The sequence below is a fragment of the Bombina bombina genome, chromosome 4, assembly GCF_027579735.1.
Source record: "Bombina bombina isolate aBomBom1 chromosome 4, aBomBom1.pri, whole genome shotgun sequence".
In the NCBI taxonomy this organism is placed as follows: Eukaryota; Metazoa; Chordata; class Amphibia; order Anura; family Bombinatoridae; genus Bombina; species Bombina bombina.
Genome location: NC_069502.1, coordinates 1175923962 through 1175944075, shown reverse-complemented (window position 1 = coordinate 1175944075; position 20114 = coordinate 1175923962). Strand labels below are relative to the sequence as shown.

The 20114-nt window shown below is 37.7% G+C and overlaps 1 protein-coding gene across 1 annotated transcript; it reads left to right on the top strand.

Annotated features, from left to right (window-relative positions):
• The first annotated feature begins 3521 nt into the window (after positions 1-3521).
• Positions 3522-19781, top strand: PCARE (photoreceptor cilium actin regulator). The gene is made up of 2 exons (XM_053712804.1): positions 3522-7306; positions 19652-19781. The coding sequence occupies exons 1-2, from the start codon at positions 3522-3524 to the stop codon at positions 19779-19781; spliced, it is 3915 nt and encodes a 1304-aa protein (XP_053568779.1).
• Positions 19782-20114: the final 333 nt, after the last annotated feature.

Below are 20114 nucleotides of genomic sequence, written 5' to 3'. Positions count from 1 at the left end.
ACACAAATACTGATTACACAAACAGTAATCTGTAGACCTGGGTCTACATCTAAAACCGTTGGGGCTTGGTTAGGAGTCAGCACAATGTTATTAAAAAATAAGCAAAACTATACATTGTTACAAAAACAATACCAGATTGGCTATATATATGAAGTATCTACAAAACATTTATGTGAAGAAACATCTAGTGTACAATGTCCCTTTCATAACTACTAATCTGCTTCATTATAAAGTGATACCTGAGGTGAATATTATATTTATTTTACCAAATGTGTGAGCGTGTGTGTGAGAGGTCGAAGAAACAGCTTTCAAAATATGAAATAAAAAAACCCTAAAGTATATAAATGGAGTCTTCTGCCTAACCTATTTAAGTCATCATTTAAGACTGGTAGGAATTACAGCTGATTATGCCTGGTATATATTGTTATCTGTATGTATTCAGTAATGCTACATGAAAAGTTGTAAATTAAAAACAGCTATTTTAGACTGGGTTTTGGTTTTAGCATTTCAAACCATTTATTAAAGTAAATAATGCGTGAAACTAATAGCTGCAACTGTTATAGCTTATAATGATGTCAGCTATTAGTTTCATGCATTGTTTACTTTAATAAATGGTTTGAAATGCTACAACCAAAACCTTGTCTAATAATTCATCCCTTTCTTTTTGAGTATGTTGCGTATTAATGCTGATGTGTCCCTTGTTTCGCCTCAGATCTGGTCACACTAGATTACATGTATATGAATATCTTCATTAACTTCAGAGCACTGGTAATACAATAACATTTTTTCTTTTATTTAGTTTATTGTGTAATTCAGTAGCCTTTGATTTTAGGTTACCATTGCCTAAGGACTATGCATCCTCATAGAAAAGCCTGTGGCGTGCTGGTGTTAAAGGGACATTAAACACTAAACATAAGTGGCTGGTTAATGCTTCCGCGAGCTTGTGGTAGCAATTAAAACTCAGAAAATTAACCAGAGGTCAGACCCCTGGTTAAATTTAAAAATAAAGTGTGTATATCCTTAAAGGGACAGTCAAGTCCAACAACTTCCCAATTTACTTTTATCACCAATTTTGCTTTGTTCTCTTGGTATTCTTAGTTGAAAGTTAAACCTAGGAGGTTCATATGCTAATTTCTTAGACCTTGAAGACTGCCTCTAATCTGAATACATTTTGTCAACTAGAGGGCATTAATTCACATGTTTCATATAGATAACATTGAGCTCATGCACGTAAAGTGACCTAGGAGTGAGCACTGATTTGCTAAACTGCATGTCTGTCAAAATAACTGAAATAAGGGGGCAGTCAGCAGAGGCTTAGATACAAGATAATTACAGAGGTAAAACGTGTATTATTATAACTGTGTTGGATATGCAAAACTGGGGAATGGGTAATAAAGGGATTATCTTTCTTTTTAAACAACAAAAATTCTGGTGTTGACTGTCCCTTTAATAAAATAAAAAAATATTTATATAGAACAAAGCAGTTTTAAGGGGTCAAAGTGTGCGGATGTGGGGTGTTAGAAAAAAAGCAATGGCACTGAAAAGTGCCTTTCATTGCAGTCTATGGGGACTGTGTTAAAACTGTAAATATATATGTATGTGCTTATATACATGTGTCAATATGTCTATATACAAATATAAACACACACACACACATATATATATATATATATATATATATATATATATATATATATATATATATATATATATATATATATATATATATATATATATATATATATATATACACACTTTTTGGTCTGAGGAAGGACTATAATATGTCCGAAAACGTTCACTAAATAAAAGTGCCTGTTTAAGGATCCCTTGGAGTGCCCTTCTTTCCATATGCCTGTTTGTTTGTTTGCTGCACCCAGGGCACTGGATTGTTCATTTGCTTGGAGTGCAATCCCCCAGTGATATATATATATATATATATATATATATATATATATATATATATATATATATTTATGTATATATTCATATGCATATATATATTTAACCTTACCCCTTCACTGCTCTAGGTTCTCTGCCGTATCTCACGGCATGAGAACGAGGCTCCCATTGGGGCCTATGGAAGTGAGCTTTCGTGAGTGCAAAGCTTCCTTCAATGTGAACGTGAGGTCACGTTCGTATTGCGCTCAACTAGTAATATCAGTGCACATTTGCATGCACCGGTATTACTGAGTGGAGTGCAAATATCGTGCTCGCTTAAGCACAATTTTGTGCTCCACTCATAATCTGGTAATAAATAAATCATTGCTTGAATGGTGTATTCAGAGCAAAGATTACCTTTAGAATAAGTTGTACATGTATTTTTAAAAAACATATTAGTTGTCTAAATATTGTAACAAAGTATTGTAAAATTAATGTCCATAGATCAGTGGGCGTCGCCATATTGTAACTTAGGTTACCTTTTCTGCTGAGGCCAATTAGAAATGGTTATAAATGGCTTACTAGAGTGTGCAACCAATTACTGTGTAGAATACAGCTGTGTCTGCACTTCCATGTTTAACAGGAATTGCTAAGTCTGCAATATTCAATATTAAATTGCAACAAAGGAGAACAAAATAAATAATGAAAGTATATTGCAAAGTTGTTTTACTACATTACAATTTATATTACTATCTTGAAGTATTTAATGTCTTTGTAAATAGGAGACTAGGCAAATGCATAAGACTTGTGTTTAGCATGTAAGCAATAAAGTGTTGCTTGGACTAGAGCATTTGTGGTCAGCACTCAAGCTACTTGGATTATAATAGCCACATTATTATTTATGTTACAATGATTAGAATAAGATACTATCAAAGCAAAATAGTTTAAAAAATCACGTTATTTTTCTATTGTAGAGTTGTCTTTGTTTTATCAAGGTCTTCAGAGTATGCCCCTCCCCTTCTTGTATAACTACATCCGTATTTCTTTTTTTACCAAAAACCTGTGTCATTGCCCAGCATTATGTATCAGATTCATAATAATATTAAAATAGATATTTAGTGGCTTGATTTGCAGCGTAAACATGTATTAGTAGTTATTTAAATGTTTAGAAATATTTTCATTTATTCTCTAAGGTAACCATAACCATATTCAATTGAGGGACAAGGGATATTTCTTAAGAAAGTAAATCTAATTTTGAATCAAAAGATTTATTGCATTTAGCAAAAAGTGTTAGTCTGTATGGTAAAGTGTAAGGATGTTTCCACAAATAAAGCATTGCTGTTCACTGGGCAAAGAAGAGTTAATCTAATAATCTTTTAATTCTATTTGTACCTGACATCTGTCAATTCCAAGGAAAGACTCCAACAAATCTTCTGTGTTGCCTGGGACTGACATGCTGAGCTGGGGCTGCTAAAAAGCGAAACATTTATACTAACTTATTTTGAAGCTGTGGTCATGAAGTAAAAATATATATTGTTGGTGGAGGACTGTGGGAAAAATGAAGAATCATATGGAAATACAAATCTCAATAGAGCAACAAACAAATAAGGATTAACAGCCTTACAGTGATTCTTTATAACAGGATGGGGTGCACACCTTCGCATAGTGGTATTATTCATAGTATTGTAAAAAATACATCAATACCATTAAAGAAAAATGGACCCATCCCTACCTCTAGCTTGGATAATAATGGATTTACAAACACTTTGGGTAAAAATGACTCAAACTTTTATGATGCTGATGGTGAACTCAACTCTGGAATAAGTCTAGAAAATGGGCAAAGAATATCCAACTTGGAGAAGGATGGTTGTAAGGATAGGATGGATAAAAATACATTGATGCTACAGGAACAATGGAAAAAAGAAACCGTGGATGAAGCTATGGTAAAGTTAAGTTACCAAAAAGGCAAAACAGAAAGGACATATGCAAGGAAGCAGAGTTCAACAGGATCTGAACAAGACATTGGAGATGAAATTGTACAGGAGAGTAATAGAAGGAAAGGCAAAAAATCAAAGAGTCAAAGAAGCCACAAACAAAGTCGGCGTGTCAAGTCAAGAGATAAAGATTTACTCTTTCCTGAGACAGAAAAAAAGGTGGATTTTCCTGAGCTTCTTGTTAAGGCTCATCAGAATGCCTATGCTTACCTAAATCCTAATTTATCCAAATATGAAGCTATCATTTCTATGGCAAATCAAGCTTCTGAAACACAGCTTATAATGCAGCAGATGGTGAGCTTCATGACTCTGAGATTTGAAGAGATCAACCAGTGTTTGGAAGAAATTGCAGAGGATGGGGAAAAACTTTTAAAAGAAGTAGGAAACAATCTTGCTTGGCCTCTTGGAAAAGGAAATCCTACGGAACAGCCAGATCTACTGCAACAACTGCTGCAGTACACAGTTAACAAAATGCAAACAATAAATTGTACAGTCTCCACATTAACTTCAAATACTTTGCAAGAAACCTGTAACTATTTACAATCAGCTTCCATTACCCTTCAAGAAAAATTTAAAGTTAAGCAACTCTATGATGAACGTCTTCTTAGGACTATAAAATTGTTGGAGACATCAGCTGTTGGCCCTCCACAGATCTATCCAAATGATGTGACTCTTTATTCTGAGGACAGTGGTATTGGAGTTGACAATGAATCTATTAAAGAATCTAGATCCATAAGCAAACATTTACGAAAAAGAAGTGATTCAGAGAGTTTGGGGAGAAATCCAGAAATAATCTCTCAACATGAGTCAATCACTGGAAACAAGATGGCTGAACTCACTGATGCAAATCTGAACAAAAATGAAAGTTTTAATTATTCATCAAAAAATAAACATACCCCTTTATATGTTAAAAAAAGATCCAGCATAGGAGATAATATTTCCATCAACTCTCTTGGGTCCAGTACAACTCTTGAGCAAGACAGCATTAATGGCCAAGAAACAGAAGACACAGCGGGCAATGATGATAGTTCTGATGAAAGTGAGGACAACACAAGTTTATCGGATCAAATTAGAATGCCTCAAAGACCTATGACTTCTCCAGCAGGAACAGGTACTTATAAACTTTCATCAAAATGGTTAGAAAATCCTGAAAATGAGGAAATGTCATTAAAAATGAAAGAGGCAATCAGTGAAAAAATCAAATTTGTTCCTGAGAAATTAAATAACCAAATGTGGATTAGAGAAGAAGGTGAGACATTGGCCTTAATAAGGCCTAGCTCTGCAAGTGCACGCAGAAGAAAAACATCTAAACATAGACGATCTAGATCAGTAGAATCACTCAAAAGTCAAGCAGAGGATCCCACTCTTTTAGAACTTCAAAGGACTCAAAAAGAGCTCACTAAAAAGCTGGAACAATTACATTTGTCCAACGGAAATAAAAACAAAGAAATGCAAACAAATGCCAATATTAAATCATTTAACCACAGAAATGACAATATTGCACTAAGTTCTTCTACCAACAAACTTAAAGCATGTCTTGACAAATGTTTTAATATTTTGCCAAGCCAGGAAAGAGTAATCTTAACAACATCAGATCAGAGTATAGAAAATAACTTAGATAACAATTCATGTGTTGTGCTGGATACATTCTTACAAAAACAAAGTGCTCAAACTGAACAAAATGTTGCTTCTGTTGAACGAAAACCAGAGAGTATGAGCATGTCCCCTCGTCAATCTGTTAGAAAGCTAATTGAAACATTTAGCCCGGGAGACAATTCCATAAAACAAAGATCATTAGGGCCACTAAGATGTATTCATAAGTTTGGTGTACCTGTTCTTCCTCCTACTATTTCTGCCTACCGAGGATTACAACCTCTAAATCACAAACACTCTCTTTTACCCACAAACGAGTTGCCTTCTGATGATTTAAACACATGCCTAAGTAAGTCTTTCACTAGTTTTCCTTCTGACCTATATTCAGATGTCATCAAATCTGATCCAAATGACATAGGGGCTGATGACATAGAAAACTTGCCTCCTCCTCCTCTTGAAATACTTATGGATGATTCATTTAATGTACTCAAATCTGATTATTTAAAGCATCATATGTATCAAAGTATCAACTTAGAACCTGGAGCTATAAAGAAAAAAACAACTTCTCAAAAAATGAAAGGCACAATCACTGCAATAGACCTATTACCAAATAAAAATGGTACTGATGCATACTTTTCAACTGAGAAGGCTTTAAAAAACCAGATTAACAGTTTCCCACTAAGAAAATGTTCTTTGGGAGCAGTTCAGCAACTTGCAACACAAACGGAAAAAGATAGGGGTACTGAAATGCAAAAAAGACATGAAATAGAGCAGGCTGCACATTTATACAAACAGTCACACAAAATAATCCCCCTTCAGAATCCTGGTGAATTGATTAAGTCAAGTAATGATGGAGAGATTACAGATCCATGCACTAATGGACCAACTTTGATTAAACAAAAACAATGCTATTCTACAATACAAAAGAGTGTGAAGACTGAACCAGTAGTTAGAAGGATCTCCCCAACAAGGGCCACAGCTCCATCTCCACCATGTGAAGGAAAACTTACAAGCCCGCCAGTACCCAGAGCTATATTTAAAAGCCACTCACATGTACAACCAAGTCCTCCATCGCTACAGAATAACATCAGTCCTGTAGGATCAAAAATGCAGAGCCCCCCTTCGCAACGTAAGTTACCTAGTCCCCCATCTCAACGAAACGTGCCTAGTCCCCCTTCTCCGAGGAAGGTGTCTAGCCCACTATCTCAGAGGAAGGTGTCTAGCCCACCATCTCAAAGAAAGGTGTCTAGCCCTCCATCTCAACAAAAGGTGCCCAGCCCTCCACCTCAACGAAAGGCACCTAGCCCTCCATTGCAACGGAAACTGCCCAGCCCTCCATCTCAACAAAAGCTATCCAGCCCTCCACAAGTACGAAGACAGCAAAGTCCTCCAAATCAACGTAGACTTCCCAGTCCACCAAGCAGTCGTAGGGAACCTAGTCCTCCCTCTCACTGCACCCCTTCTCCACCTCTTTCTCCATCATTTTCACAAAAGGGATTAAGGCATAGCTCTGATGAACAACAGTCTTCATCCAAAATGATTGGCAATGCACAATCAATATTTTGCCCGTCATCAACTTCCTTGTTTGAAGCTAAGTTACCATCTCCACCAAGCACCTCAAAAACAGAAGTAGCATTTAATCAAATTAAAGGCCCCATACTGAGAAACAGCTTTTCTAACCGTCAGTATGATGACCAACATAGAAGAGTTGCAATGAGTGCAGCCAACCCTCAACCTTTTGTTCGAAGGTGCTTTTCTGAGAGAAGGCCACGGGTTCAACTTAGAATTCCAGTTTCAATTTCTGCTGCCTCGACTAGTGAACCAGATCTTCAGAAACTTAGGTAAGAAAACTGTCTAAAACATTTTATTCATGTTTCCAAAGGGGTTGCACCTCTTAAAAGAGCACTCTGGTGCAAAAATAACACGCCCCAATGCATTTAAGCATGTCATGCTTGCATTACCAATCCTAGTTAATTATGTGTGTAACCCCCTCCCCCAGCAACCCCCAGCAAATGTATAGTCCTACTTGGAAGCCACAACCATTGAAGTTCCTGAGCAGGTAATTGCCAGTGAGCCAATCAAAAGAGGGAGTCATGGCTATAGCGATTTGCTCAGGAGCTGTAAAACTTGAGTCTCACAAGTAGGAATTTACATATGTCTTTAAACCCCGGGCAGGGGTTAACACATAGTAATATAGGTTAATACAAAAATGACATTGTCTTACAAATTAGAAAATACATTTTACATCATAATGTCCCTTTAAGAAGCAACTAAAATTCAGATAGGACAGAGATTTGTTATCCTTTGCATTTAAATATCGTTCTAAAGGTGCATAGCGTCCTTTATTTGTGCAGTTTGCTTTTGGTATCTCAGAATGCACCAGCGATGCTTCAGTATGTTAAAAACAACACCACACCTGAACACATACGCAGGACAAATGATGGCACCTGACATCACAAAAACTTTACTTTATTACCTTTAGCCCACAAGTTGGCTGAAACAGTTGGCTGAAAGATATACTTAGCCAAAATTATTTCATGATTCAGATAGAGCATGTCATTTTAAGCAACTTTCTAATTTACTTCTATCAAACAAATAGCTTAGATGCCTTCTTTTTCAAATAAACATAGCAAGAGAACAAAGAAAAATTGATAATAGGAGTAAATTAGAAAGTTGCTTAAAGGGACAGTCTAGTCCAAAATAAACTTTCATGATTCAGATAGAGCATGTAATTTTAAACAATTTTCCAATTTACTTTCATCACCAATTTTTCTTTGTTCTCTTGGTATTCTTAGTTGAAAGCTTAACCTAGGAGGTTCATATGCTAATTTCTTAGACCTTGAAGGCCGCCTCTTAAGAATGCATTTTAACAGGTTTTTCACCACTAGAGGGTGTTAGTTCATGTTTTTCATATAGATAATACTGTGCTCGTGCACGTGAAGTTACCTGGGAGCCATCACTGATTGGCTAAACTGCAAGTCTGCCAAAGAACTGAAATAAAGGGGCAGTCTGCAGAGGCTTAGATACAAGATAATCACAGAGGTAAAAAATATATAAATATAACTGTGTTGGTTATGCAAAACTAGGGAATGGGTAATAAAGGGATTATCTATCTTTTAAAACAATAACAATTCTGGAGTAGACTGTCCCTTTAAAATTGCATGCTCTATCTGAATCATGAAAGAAAAAATGTGGGTTCAGTGTTCCTTTAAATAAGATAAAGACACTGTCTTCTATAGAATAAGATACACTGACATTGTTATTCATGTTCCAGTGAAAAAGACTGTTTGTTACACTTATTTGTGTGCACTTTAAGAGTAGACATGTGGAGCCAAAGGTACTCATCTTTTATTAAAAAAAATACTTTTTGTGGTGTTTGTTTAAATAAAGTTTACTGAAAAATATCAAAATAAATATTTAATACAAAAGAAAGTTATAATAGGATTTTTTAAAAAGAGACAAACAATAGTGTGCATTGAATAATGAAGCATTACAAAAAGCTAAAGAACTTTATTGTGTTTACTGTAAGACCCCTGCCTTTTGTAATGAGCTCCTTGCTCATTTAAAAAAAAAGGCATAGGCTCCCAGAACCACCCCAAAACGGGTATGGGCCAATTAGCTGCTTATTATTCTTTTACGTGTTTGTTCCTTTAAATAATATAAAGTATAGCTGAAACTAGCGTTTAACTAGTAAGCGCTCTCACTCCCCTTTTAAGTCTTGCAATGTGTTGCAGACCTCTATGGCAACCAAAGGGTTAACCCTAACCACAATTCCTAACCTTACTTTAAAGAGATATTGATAGGGACATGAAAGTCAAAATTAAACTTCTTGGGATTTTAAGAGAATTTAATTTATACTTACTATCAAATTTGCTTTGTTCTTTTAGTATCCTTTGTTAAAAAGCAAAACTAGGTAGGCTCAGAAGCAACAACAATAGCTAGTCATTTGTGGCTATACACATACAGTATGCTTCCTGTTATTGTCTCACCAGATGTGTTCAGTGTTCAGATCCTAGTAATGCATTTTTCTATATCTGACTTTAACTATGTGTTTAACGTATTTGTAGGAGTTGCATAGTTCTATGCAATCAATAGTGCAGTAATACAATATTCTAACAAAAGATCTTTACACCTAACATTCTGATCTCTCTGCTAAAACATCGTGACTGAATACCAAGAAATATTTACAAGTTTTGTGCACTGGAATCAAGGAAGTGTTAACTACTAGCACCAACATGATTTACTGGCATTTATCTGTTACAGCTCTTCTAAGAAATCAAATAGATCATTGCACCAAGGAACAAACAAACATCAGACACAAAACAATGGATTTAAAGGAACAGATGTGCGTAGATTAAAATTTGAAAAATGAATTCTGGCTAGTTGTATCTTCCTTGTAATCTATTTATTTGAATTCAATTTTCTCTTTCACAACTCCATGTCTATAAGGATGTCTCCTTCCCTTTAAAGGGACAGTAAAGTCCAAATTAAACTTTCATGATTCAGATAGATACAAACAGAGAATGCAGCAGCATAGGTATTTTACCAATTTTATTTGTCTGTGCCAAAATAAAATTGGTAAAATACCTATGCTGCTGCATTCTCTGTTTGTATCTATTTTGGGGTTTGCAGGAACCCTGCAGCGTGCATTGAGCATTTAAGGGTGCTGGACTTTGGATTGTTTGATGATTCAGATAGAGCATGCTATTTTAAACAACTTTCTAATTTACTTTTTACTTTACTATTGTAAAATGTTCTTTATTCCCTTGGTATCTTTATTTGAAAAAAAAATAGACTATAAACTAAGGAGCCGGCTCATTTTTGGTTCAGCACCTGGGTAGCGCTTGCTTATTGGTGACTACATTTAAACACCATTCAGCAAATACTACCCAGGTGCTGAACCAAACACGGGCCAGCTCCTTAGTTCACATTCTTGCTTTTTCAAAAAAGATAGCAACAGAACGAAGATAATTTGATAATAGAAGTAAATTAGGAAGTTGCTTAAAATTGCATTCTCATAAAAGTTTAGTTTTGACTAGACTATCCCTTTAAACACTTTATTTAAATGAATCTACTAATGAAAATATGTATAGGGTTTTAATAAAGGACAGGGGTCATAGTATATTTTATATGTAAGATGCAGACTGATAAAGTAAAGCTTTGTATTATCTGTCACCTTCAGCTTAGTCATCTGTCACCTTCAGCTTATTCATTTGATCAATTGAAGTAGATTTATTATTTTGAATTTATTTTATTTAATTTACACATAATAAACTTGTTTTTAAGGGTCACTTGTGTAGAACTGTGACTCATACATTTCTATAAAATATACAAATCTTTTAAATTACATCATTTGTATTTTATTGTGCACGTATATTGTAAAAAAACAATTCACAACCCAGAGAAATGACATTGTTTATCAGGTGCACAGTAAATATAACAGTAAAAATGAGAGGCAGTTTTATAGCTCAGCAAATTACAGATGCAAACAAAAAACAGGAGCTTGGAAAACAAATGAGGTCAAACACCTCACATTTTCAATTGCAGCAGGTCATATTCACAGCTAGGCAACAGGCAGGTCATATTCACAGCTAGGCAACAGGCAGGTCATATTCACAGCTAAGCAACATGCAGGTCATATTCACAGCTAGGCAACAGGCAGGTCATATTCACAGCTAGGCAACAGGCAGGTCATATTCACAGCTAGGCAACAGGCAGGTCATATTCACAGCTAGGCAACAGGCAGGTCATATTCACAGCTAGGCAACAGGCAGGTCATATTCACAGCTAGGCAACAGGCAGGTCATATTCACAGCTAGGCAACAGGCAGGTCATATTCAAAGCTAGGCAACAGGCAGGTCATATTCACAGGTAGGCAACAGGCAGATCATATTCACTGGTAGGCAACAGGCAGGTCATATTCACAGCTAGGCAACAAGCAGGTCATATTCACAGGTAGGCAACAGGCAGGTCATATTCACAGGTAGGCCACAGGCAGGTCATATTCACAGCTAAGCAACATGCAGGTCATATTCACAGCTAGGCAACAGGCAGGTCATATTCACAGGTAGGCAACAGGCAGGTCATATTCACAGGTAGGCAACAGGCAGGTCATATTCACAGCTAGGCAACATGCAGGTCATATTCACAGGTAGGCAACAGGCAGGTCATATTCACAGGTAGGCAACAGGCAGGTCATATTCACAGGTAGGCAACATGCAGGTCATATTCACAGCTAGGCAACATGCAGGTCATATTCACTGGTAGGCAACAGGCAGGTCATATTCACAGGTAGGCAACAGGCAGGCCATATTCACTGATAGGCAACAGGCAGGTCATATTCACAGCTAGGCAACATGCAGGTCAAATTCACAGGTAGGCAACAGGCAGGTCATATTCACTGGTAGGCAACAGGCAGGTCATATTCACAGGTAGGCAACAGGCAGGTCATATTTACAGGTAGACAACATGCAGGTCATATTCACAGGTAGGCAACAGGCAAGTCATATTCACAGGTAGGCAACAGGCAGGTCATATTCACTGGTAGGCAACAGGCAGGTCAAATTCACAGGTAAGCAACAGGCAGGTCATATTCACAGGTAGGCAACAGGCAGGTCATATTCACTGTTAGGCAACAGGCAGGTCATATTCACAGGTAGGCAACAGGCAGGTCATATTCACAACTAGGCAACAGGCAGGTCATATTCACAGCTAAGCAACAGGCAGGTCATATTCACAGCTAGGCAACAGGCAGGTCATATTCACAGGAAGGCAACTGGCTGGTCATATTCACAACTAGGCAACAGGCAGGTCATATTCACAGCTAGGCAACAGGCTGGTCATATTCACAGGTAGGCAACAGGCAGGTCATATTCCCTGGTAGGCAAAAGGCAGGTCATATTCACAGGTAGGCAAAAGGCAGGTCATATTCACAGGTAGGCAACAGGCAGGTCATATTCACTGGTAGGCAACAGGCAGGTCATATTCACAGGTAGGCAACAGGCAGGTCATATTCACAGGTAGGCAACAGGCAGGTCATATTCACAGGTAGGCAACAGGCAGGTCATATTCACAGGTAGGCAAAAGGCAGGTCATATTCACAGGTAGGCAACAGGAAGGTCATATTCACTGGTAGGCAACAGGCAGGTCATATTCACAGGTAGGCAACAGGCAGGTCATATTCACAGGTAGGCAACAGGCAGGTCATATTCACAGGTAGGCAACAGGCAGGTCATATTCACAGCTAGGCAGCAGGCTGCTCATATTCACAGGTAGGTAACAGGCTGGTCATATTCACAGGTAGGCAACAGGCAGGTCATATTCACAGGTAGGCAACAGGCTGGTCATATTCACAGGTAGGCAATAGGCAGGTCATATTCACAGCTAGGCAACATGCAGGTCATATTCACAGCTAAGCAACATGCAGGTCATATTCACTGTTAGGCTACAGGCAGGTCATATTCACAGGTACAGGCTGGTCATATTCACAGGTAGGCAACAGGCAGGCTATATTCACAGGTAGGGAACATGTAGGTCATATTCACAGGTAGTCAATAGGCTGGTCATATTCACAGGTTGGCAAGATGCAGGTCATATTCACAGGTTGGCAACATGCAGGCCATATTCACAGGTAGGCAACAGGCAGGTTATATTCACAGGTAGACAACATGCAGGTCATATTCACAGGTAGGCAACAGGCAGGTCATATTCACAGCTAGGCAACATGCAGGTCATATTCACAGATAGGCAACAGGCAGGTCATATTCACAGGTAGGCAACAGGCAGGTTATATTCACAGGTAGGCAACATGCAGGTCATATTCACAGGTAGGCAACAGGCAGGTCATATTCACAGGTAGGCAACATGTAGGTCATATTCACAGGTAGGCGACATGCAGGTCATATTCACAGGTAGGCAACAGGCAGGTCATATTCACAGGTAGGAAACATGTAGGTCATATTCACAGGTAGGCAACATGTAGGTCATATTCACAGGTAGGCAACATGCAGGTTATATTCACAGGTAGGCAACATGCAGGTCATATTCACAGGTAGGCAACATGTAGGTCATATTCACAGCTAAGCAACATGCAGGTCATATTCACAGGTAGGCAACATGTAGGTCATATTCACAGGTAGGCAACAGGCTGATCATATTCACAGGTAGGCAACAGGCAGGTCATATTCACAGCTAGGCAACAGGCAGGTTATATTCACAGCTAGGCAATAGGCAGGTCATATTCACAGCTAGGCAACATGCAGATCATATTCACAGCTAGGCAACAGGCAGGTCATATTCACAGGTAGGCAACAGGCAGTTCATATTCTCAGCTAAGCAACAGGACGGTCATATTCACAGCTAGGCAACAGGCAGGTTATATTCACAGCTAGGCAACAGGCAGGTTATATTCACAGCTAGGCAACAGGCAGGTTATATTCACAGCTAGGCAACAGGCAGTTCATATTCACAGCTAGGCAACTGGCAGGTCCGATAATAAAAAAAATTCTTTTTTTTGTAATATTGAGAATCATAAACTACAACCTTTTTTTCTTTAAAATAAAACTTGCCGTTTACATTACCCATTTCACCATATCTCAGACACCAGCTATTGGCCTAAATTCAAAGATACTTTTGAGATTTAATTTGTTGTAAAGGTTAGAATATGCAGATTTTAGGGGGTCAGCACTTTTTGAGTCCCACTACATCTACACTCACTACACACTGTGCTACACACACACCATAAACACACACTCGCTATATAAAGCATGTGCACTTGAACATGAATATTTACTATGCAAATACCATGGGGAAAAAAACTCACAATGCTCCCTCACCAACAAATATTATGGTAAAAAAAAACTGGGGGGGGGGGGTGCAGCAGAAATTTGGGTGCCTAGGGCAGCACAAAACCTAAATACACCACTGCTGAAATTCTTTTGAGTATCACTTCATCAATATTTTGCAAAGTCTTTTTGTAGGCGTTGCTTCCTCTTAACCCCTTAACAACCAACGTACCCTGTACATTGTGCAGTTGTTAAGGAGTTTACTAGCGCAGCTTTGCCAACAGCGGTGAAGCTACGCTAGTGCTGCATGCCTTAACTTCTGGAGGCATCTAGACATCGGCAAGGCCCAATAAGAGGGTATGTGAAGGGGTTAAAGGGACAGGAAACCCCAAATTGTTCTTTTGTGATTCAGACAAGGCATACCATTTCAAAAATGTTTCCAATATACTTTTATTATAAAATTTACTTTGTTTTCATAGTATTCTTTGTTGGTAGGTAGCGGGCACATTTGTGGCGCAGTACATTACAGGAAACCCTGCTGTCCTTAGTGTTCTTGCAAATGTATAACAGAGTTATAAAACTGATGCATTATCTTTCTCCAGTCACATGCATGCTCCTTCCAACACTTTCCTACCTGCTTTTCAACAAAAAAAATACCAAAAGAACAAAGAAAATTTAATAATAGAAGTAATTTGAAAATGTTGTTTTTAATTTTAAACTAACACACGATATATCGTGCATCAAACACAAACTGCTACCAACGTGGAAGAACAAAAACACTTCAGGAATACGTTTCCAAAATAATTTATGTAAATGTTTGTAGTTGAAAGAGCAGCAATGCAGCCACCAATGAGCAGCTAGCTCCCAGCTCATAAACCTACTGAGGTATGCTTTTCAACAAAGAATACCAAAAACAAATTAGACAATAGAAGTAAATTGGAGAGTTGTTTACAATTGTCCCTTTAACGGTTTCAAATTTTTTTTTGTGCATAGAAGGAGGTCTTTTTTTATTTTTTTATTAGTTTTTACTGTAATGTTAAGAACGAGTTTCTGTGATGGGTATTGTTTTTCGTAGTGGATAGTGGGTCTATGTGCTGAGAGGTGCACGGTTACGAGATAGATGTGACTTGATTATAATGGAGAGTGACAACTCGGGGATGTGATGAAGGGATGGTACAAATCATCTCGTTTTTTTCTGCAAGATATTAGTTTAACAGATGGGTTTTATTGAATCTCTCCTTTGACTGGTTTATCCTTGAGTCACATTGTCTAATAGTAATTTCTCCGGGTCAGGTATCCACCACTATGATCTCTGTAGGTCTCCAAGAAACCCCTTTGCCCTCAGTACTAGATCTTGTCTGATGTCATGGCCTCCCAGTGAACCAACCCAGAAATCCAACATAGAAAATCGGTAACTCCTGATTTATTGCCTCTATACCTTGTTGTCCTTTCTGTACAATATCTGAAATAGTTATTAGACTTAACAAATGTATCCTAATGCCTCACAATGAAAGTTTTAATGGATTAATTAAAACCCTCCCGAGCCTGTTTAAAGGCAAATTGTTCTTGCATTCCACCCTAAGGACCTTTTAGTTTGCATTCTATCTATTCAATGATATATCCGTTTATCTCCCATTCCTCGTGCACAGGAGGGCCACAGATGGCTTGCTTTCCAATATGCAACTTCACTAATTTATAGGGATATTAAAGACTAATAAAGCTGAAGCACATCTCACAGAATGTAGAACCCTAGCCAAGTCCATTCATTCTACTCCCAGATTGCTTGTTTAGTGCAGGAACACACACACACACACAAATACACATACTCTGTCCCTAATCAGCCACAGCAGAAGAGATAGATATGATAGCTATGATAATATGATAAACATATTTAAGAAGCTTTTCAAGGGGTATATTCCTAAACTGCAAAAAAAAAAACAAATTTTGCTAACCAGGTTACAGTTTTAAATTATTTAAACAATGTATTTTGCACGCAGTGATTATGTGCTTTTATACACTATGCATATGTAGCGAAATCGTGTAAAAATAAATGTTCCTTCTTTTACTATGTGTTTAGTTCCTTAGGGTAAAACGTAGTCAAAGTTCCACTTCTGAAATATCCCCATGCTGCTCCAGATGAGAATACAGCCAGTGTTTGTAAAATACACATGTATGCCTGTTGCTGATTGGCTCAACAGCTGTACCCTCATCAGGAGCATCAAAACAGAACATTTGATTTTTAAACTACATTATCCCTTTAAGTATTGCTTTTTGTTAAAAAAAAGTCTTAAATCAACACTGTATCAGTGCATTGTCATGCAAAGCTTTTGTTATTTCCGTACCTTTTAGAATATGTATAGGCTGACCATATTGCCGCTTTAAAAAGGGACACATATAAAAAATACATATGTCAGGGCTGTTTTCAGGGCTGTTTAAAGAAATGTTTTGTATAAGAACCCTGACATATGTATTTTTCATATGTCTTCCTTCTTAAAGCGGCAATATGGTCAGCCTAAATATGTACAAAACAAGGGCATATTATATATGAATCTCAGTGCACTGAGGTCTAATCCATTGTCCCATCATTGTCATTTTTCCTAATTGCAGACAATCGTGGGTGTTTGCTGTAAGGCTGGAATTTGGGCCTCACCCCTTTGCTGGAATTTAATTCTTACCACAACATTAAAGCTAAAATGTGATTCTGACGGGCATTTGTGTTGTTATTGTTAATTATCACATCACAGCACCCTGCCACTTCTTTTTAAACTAACTCAAGTCTAAGCATGTCTGCCCAAGGTAAACTTAGTGCTGCTAACCATGAAAGGGAAACAGACAACAAATTATGTTTTTATTTAGTAGCAGGCACTTTAATTAGAACTTCATTCTAATACATTTGACTTCATATTTTAAAATGTGTGTGTGTTTTTTATTTCAAACAAATTCCAATTAATAAGAAGTCTAATCAACAAGAAGTAATGATTGAAAATGAGTAAAAACTAAATGTTACTGTACAACAGCCTGCATAGTGATTGGATCTAACCAGCCCCTAATGTTATACACAGTATTGAGTAATTAAATCCTCTTGTGAAATCCAATAAGTTAAAGGGACATAAAAAACAAATTTTTTCCTTCATGATTCAGGTGCAGCTACAATTTTAAACAATTTTCCAGTTTACGTCTATTATCTAATTTGCTTAGTTCTAAAGTATACCTAAATAGGCTCAGGAGGTGGGAGCTAGGTGCTGATTGGTGGCTGCTCATATATGCCTCTTGTCATTGGCTTAGCAATGTGTTCAACTAACTCACAGTAATGCATTGCTGCTGCTTCAACTATGGATAACAAGAGAATGAAGGTAAACTGGAAAGTTGTTTAAAACTGCATGCTCTATCTGAATCTTGAAATAATTGTTTTGAGTTTCATGTCCCTTTAAACTCCTCTTCAGATGCAGCTACATCTCCTGTTTTCTACAAACACTTTGAAAACTAGAGCAAGTAGATAGTAAATATTATTAAATGTGTTAATAAAACCAATATACAGATAGTAAATAAACACAAGACCACTAAAGGCAGCCTGGGGCAGAAAGATTACAGGTGCCTGATCCTTAGAAAGCTTACGGTATCAGCAGTTTACACTGCACCTAGTTGGCCTAAGATGTGCAATAAACTTTCCATGGATAGCTGGTACGCTTCTTTAAAGATGTAGGTTTTGAGTAATGAATACAGGGGAGAGTCTGACAGACTGAGAGAAAGTTCCAGAGGATAGGTGTGGCCAAGGAGATAGCCTGAAGATCAAAGAAAAAGGGACTGAGAAGTGCAAATCAAAAGCAGGGTGAAGGAGTCAGCTAGGAGAGTACATTGAGATTAGTGGAGTGATATAATGAGATTTAGTATTGTGGAGAGATTTGTAGGTTATGCTAAGGACTTTTTATTTGTTCCTGGCAGTGGCACGGCCAGTGCTGCTTCATTGCTGGCCCCCCAATGGTGGTCATCACTCCTGTTCCCTCCACCATGCTGCACAGGCCTGCCAATACCTGCCATAACATGCCCAGCCTAGTTCACAACCCCTTCCTTGGCACTTTTGGTCCTGCCCTCCTAGGCAGGATCACCCACAAACCAAAGGTGAGCTTCCTGGAAGTGTCCCCCCAGAAGTAATCCCTTGAGGTGTCTCTGATCCTGGTAGATAGTGGAAACTAGCAGAGGGACCAACATAGAGGAGCAGCAGAAGAGAAAGTGTGTGTGAGGTCAATAAGCCTGGCAGCACATAGAATAGATTGAAGTGAAGGAGTGGTAAGCAAAGGAGTTTGCTGCAGTACGCAATATGTGATATGATGAGTGTACGTACCAGACATTTTTATTGCGTCTTAAGTGAGGAATGGCCAGATTTTAGAAAGTCTTTGAAATGTAAATAGAAAGATTTATTGAATAAGGGGAGTAAAAGATAGTACAGGACAGGACAAAGTCAAGAAATAGCCCATGGCAGTGGATATGGGATTAAGTGTTGTGGTGGATTTGTCAATAGTGGTGTGGATTTCAGATATTGGGGAGTCGACAGATGAAAGAATCAATAAAAGTCTTGGTGTTTTGAGGTGATAGAAGACCATTCAGGGGGAGATATTAGTGAGACAGTAGAGTAATATGCATAGATTTGGGTGTAGGTTTGCCACCTCGGCCATGTTTCCCTGGACATATATGAGTTACATATGCTGCAGGGTGAGCAGAGGGTAACATGCATCGCACCTCTGGATAGCACGCAGATGGTGATCATGGACAGCACTATTCATGTTCCTCCCTACACACCCTGCAGCATGTGTAACTCATAAGTGTCCAAGAAAAAATGGCCGGGGTGGCAACCCTATTCGGGTGTCATCAGTAAAGAGGTGGTATTGGAGCAGTGCATTGCTACAAGATAGCCTACCTAGGTATGCTTTTTAGCAAAGGATACCAAGAGAATAAAGTACATTTCAAAAAGAAGCAAATTGGCTGTATCTGAGCCATGAAAATTTAATTTTGACTTTCATGTCCCTTTAACTATCAGACAGTAAACAAACTTTCATTATGCAACATTGTAAACATTTTTTAACCTCCATTTTTTGCAGATTGATTCAGTCAACACCTATAGTCCTTTTATCTGTTACACACTCTTATTAACTGTGCCACCTTGGCTAAGAATTACTAGCCAACACTGTAAATAGTTTATGATACTTTAAGATGATGATACATTTTTTACTCATATTTTCTACAAAGGAATGTTATATTTGTTATCAGTAGGCAAAATATATTTTGTAAAGCTGCAGAAACCAGATTACTAATGCTTCTAGCATAATACGATTAGCAGTGCACTGCTTGGCATAATAAAGTCATTTCTCATTAGCATCTAAACTTAATCTTATTTTCTTATTTCAGTGCTGAGGATACCATGCACAAAGAGAACGAGCAGCAGGCAAGCCAGTGTTTATCTGAACTCAAACCATCTAATCAAACAGTAACTCATCCCCAGCTTTGCATCGTTGGTCAAGGACTTCAGAAAGAGTGACTTTAAAAGGGTTAAAGAATTTTAAACTAATGAGAAAATAACATAATTTGTAACTGGAGCTGTAGATGAGATACGGATATGTAGCAGGGCTAGGCTTGTGATGCCTGTCATGTGCTTTGTCAGGTTTAAGGACTGGAAAATCTGCAATTTTCAGAATCAAATTACAAGAAAAGGGGGTAAAATAAATCATGAAAGTATATATGCACTAAGTATTTTATATTACAATCACAAACTATTTAACGGTCCTTTTAAAAAGGAAGTGATTTGAGTACAATGTGTTTTTATAGAAATACATTTCAATGAGCTTATGATTTGACAAGCTATTGCAAGCAA

Coding starts and splice junctions, on each gene's coding strand:
- PCARE (XM_053712804.1), top strand. CDS start 3,522: ATGGGGTGCACACCTTCGCATAGTGGTATTATTCATAGTATTGTAAAA. Junction 7,307..19,651: donor CCAGATCTTCAGAAACTTAG/GTAAGAAAACTG, acceptor TTCTTATTTCAG/TGCTGAGGATACCATGCACA.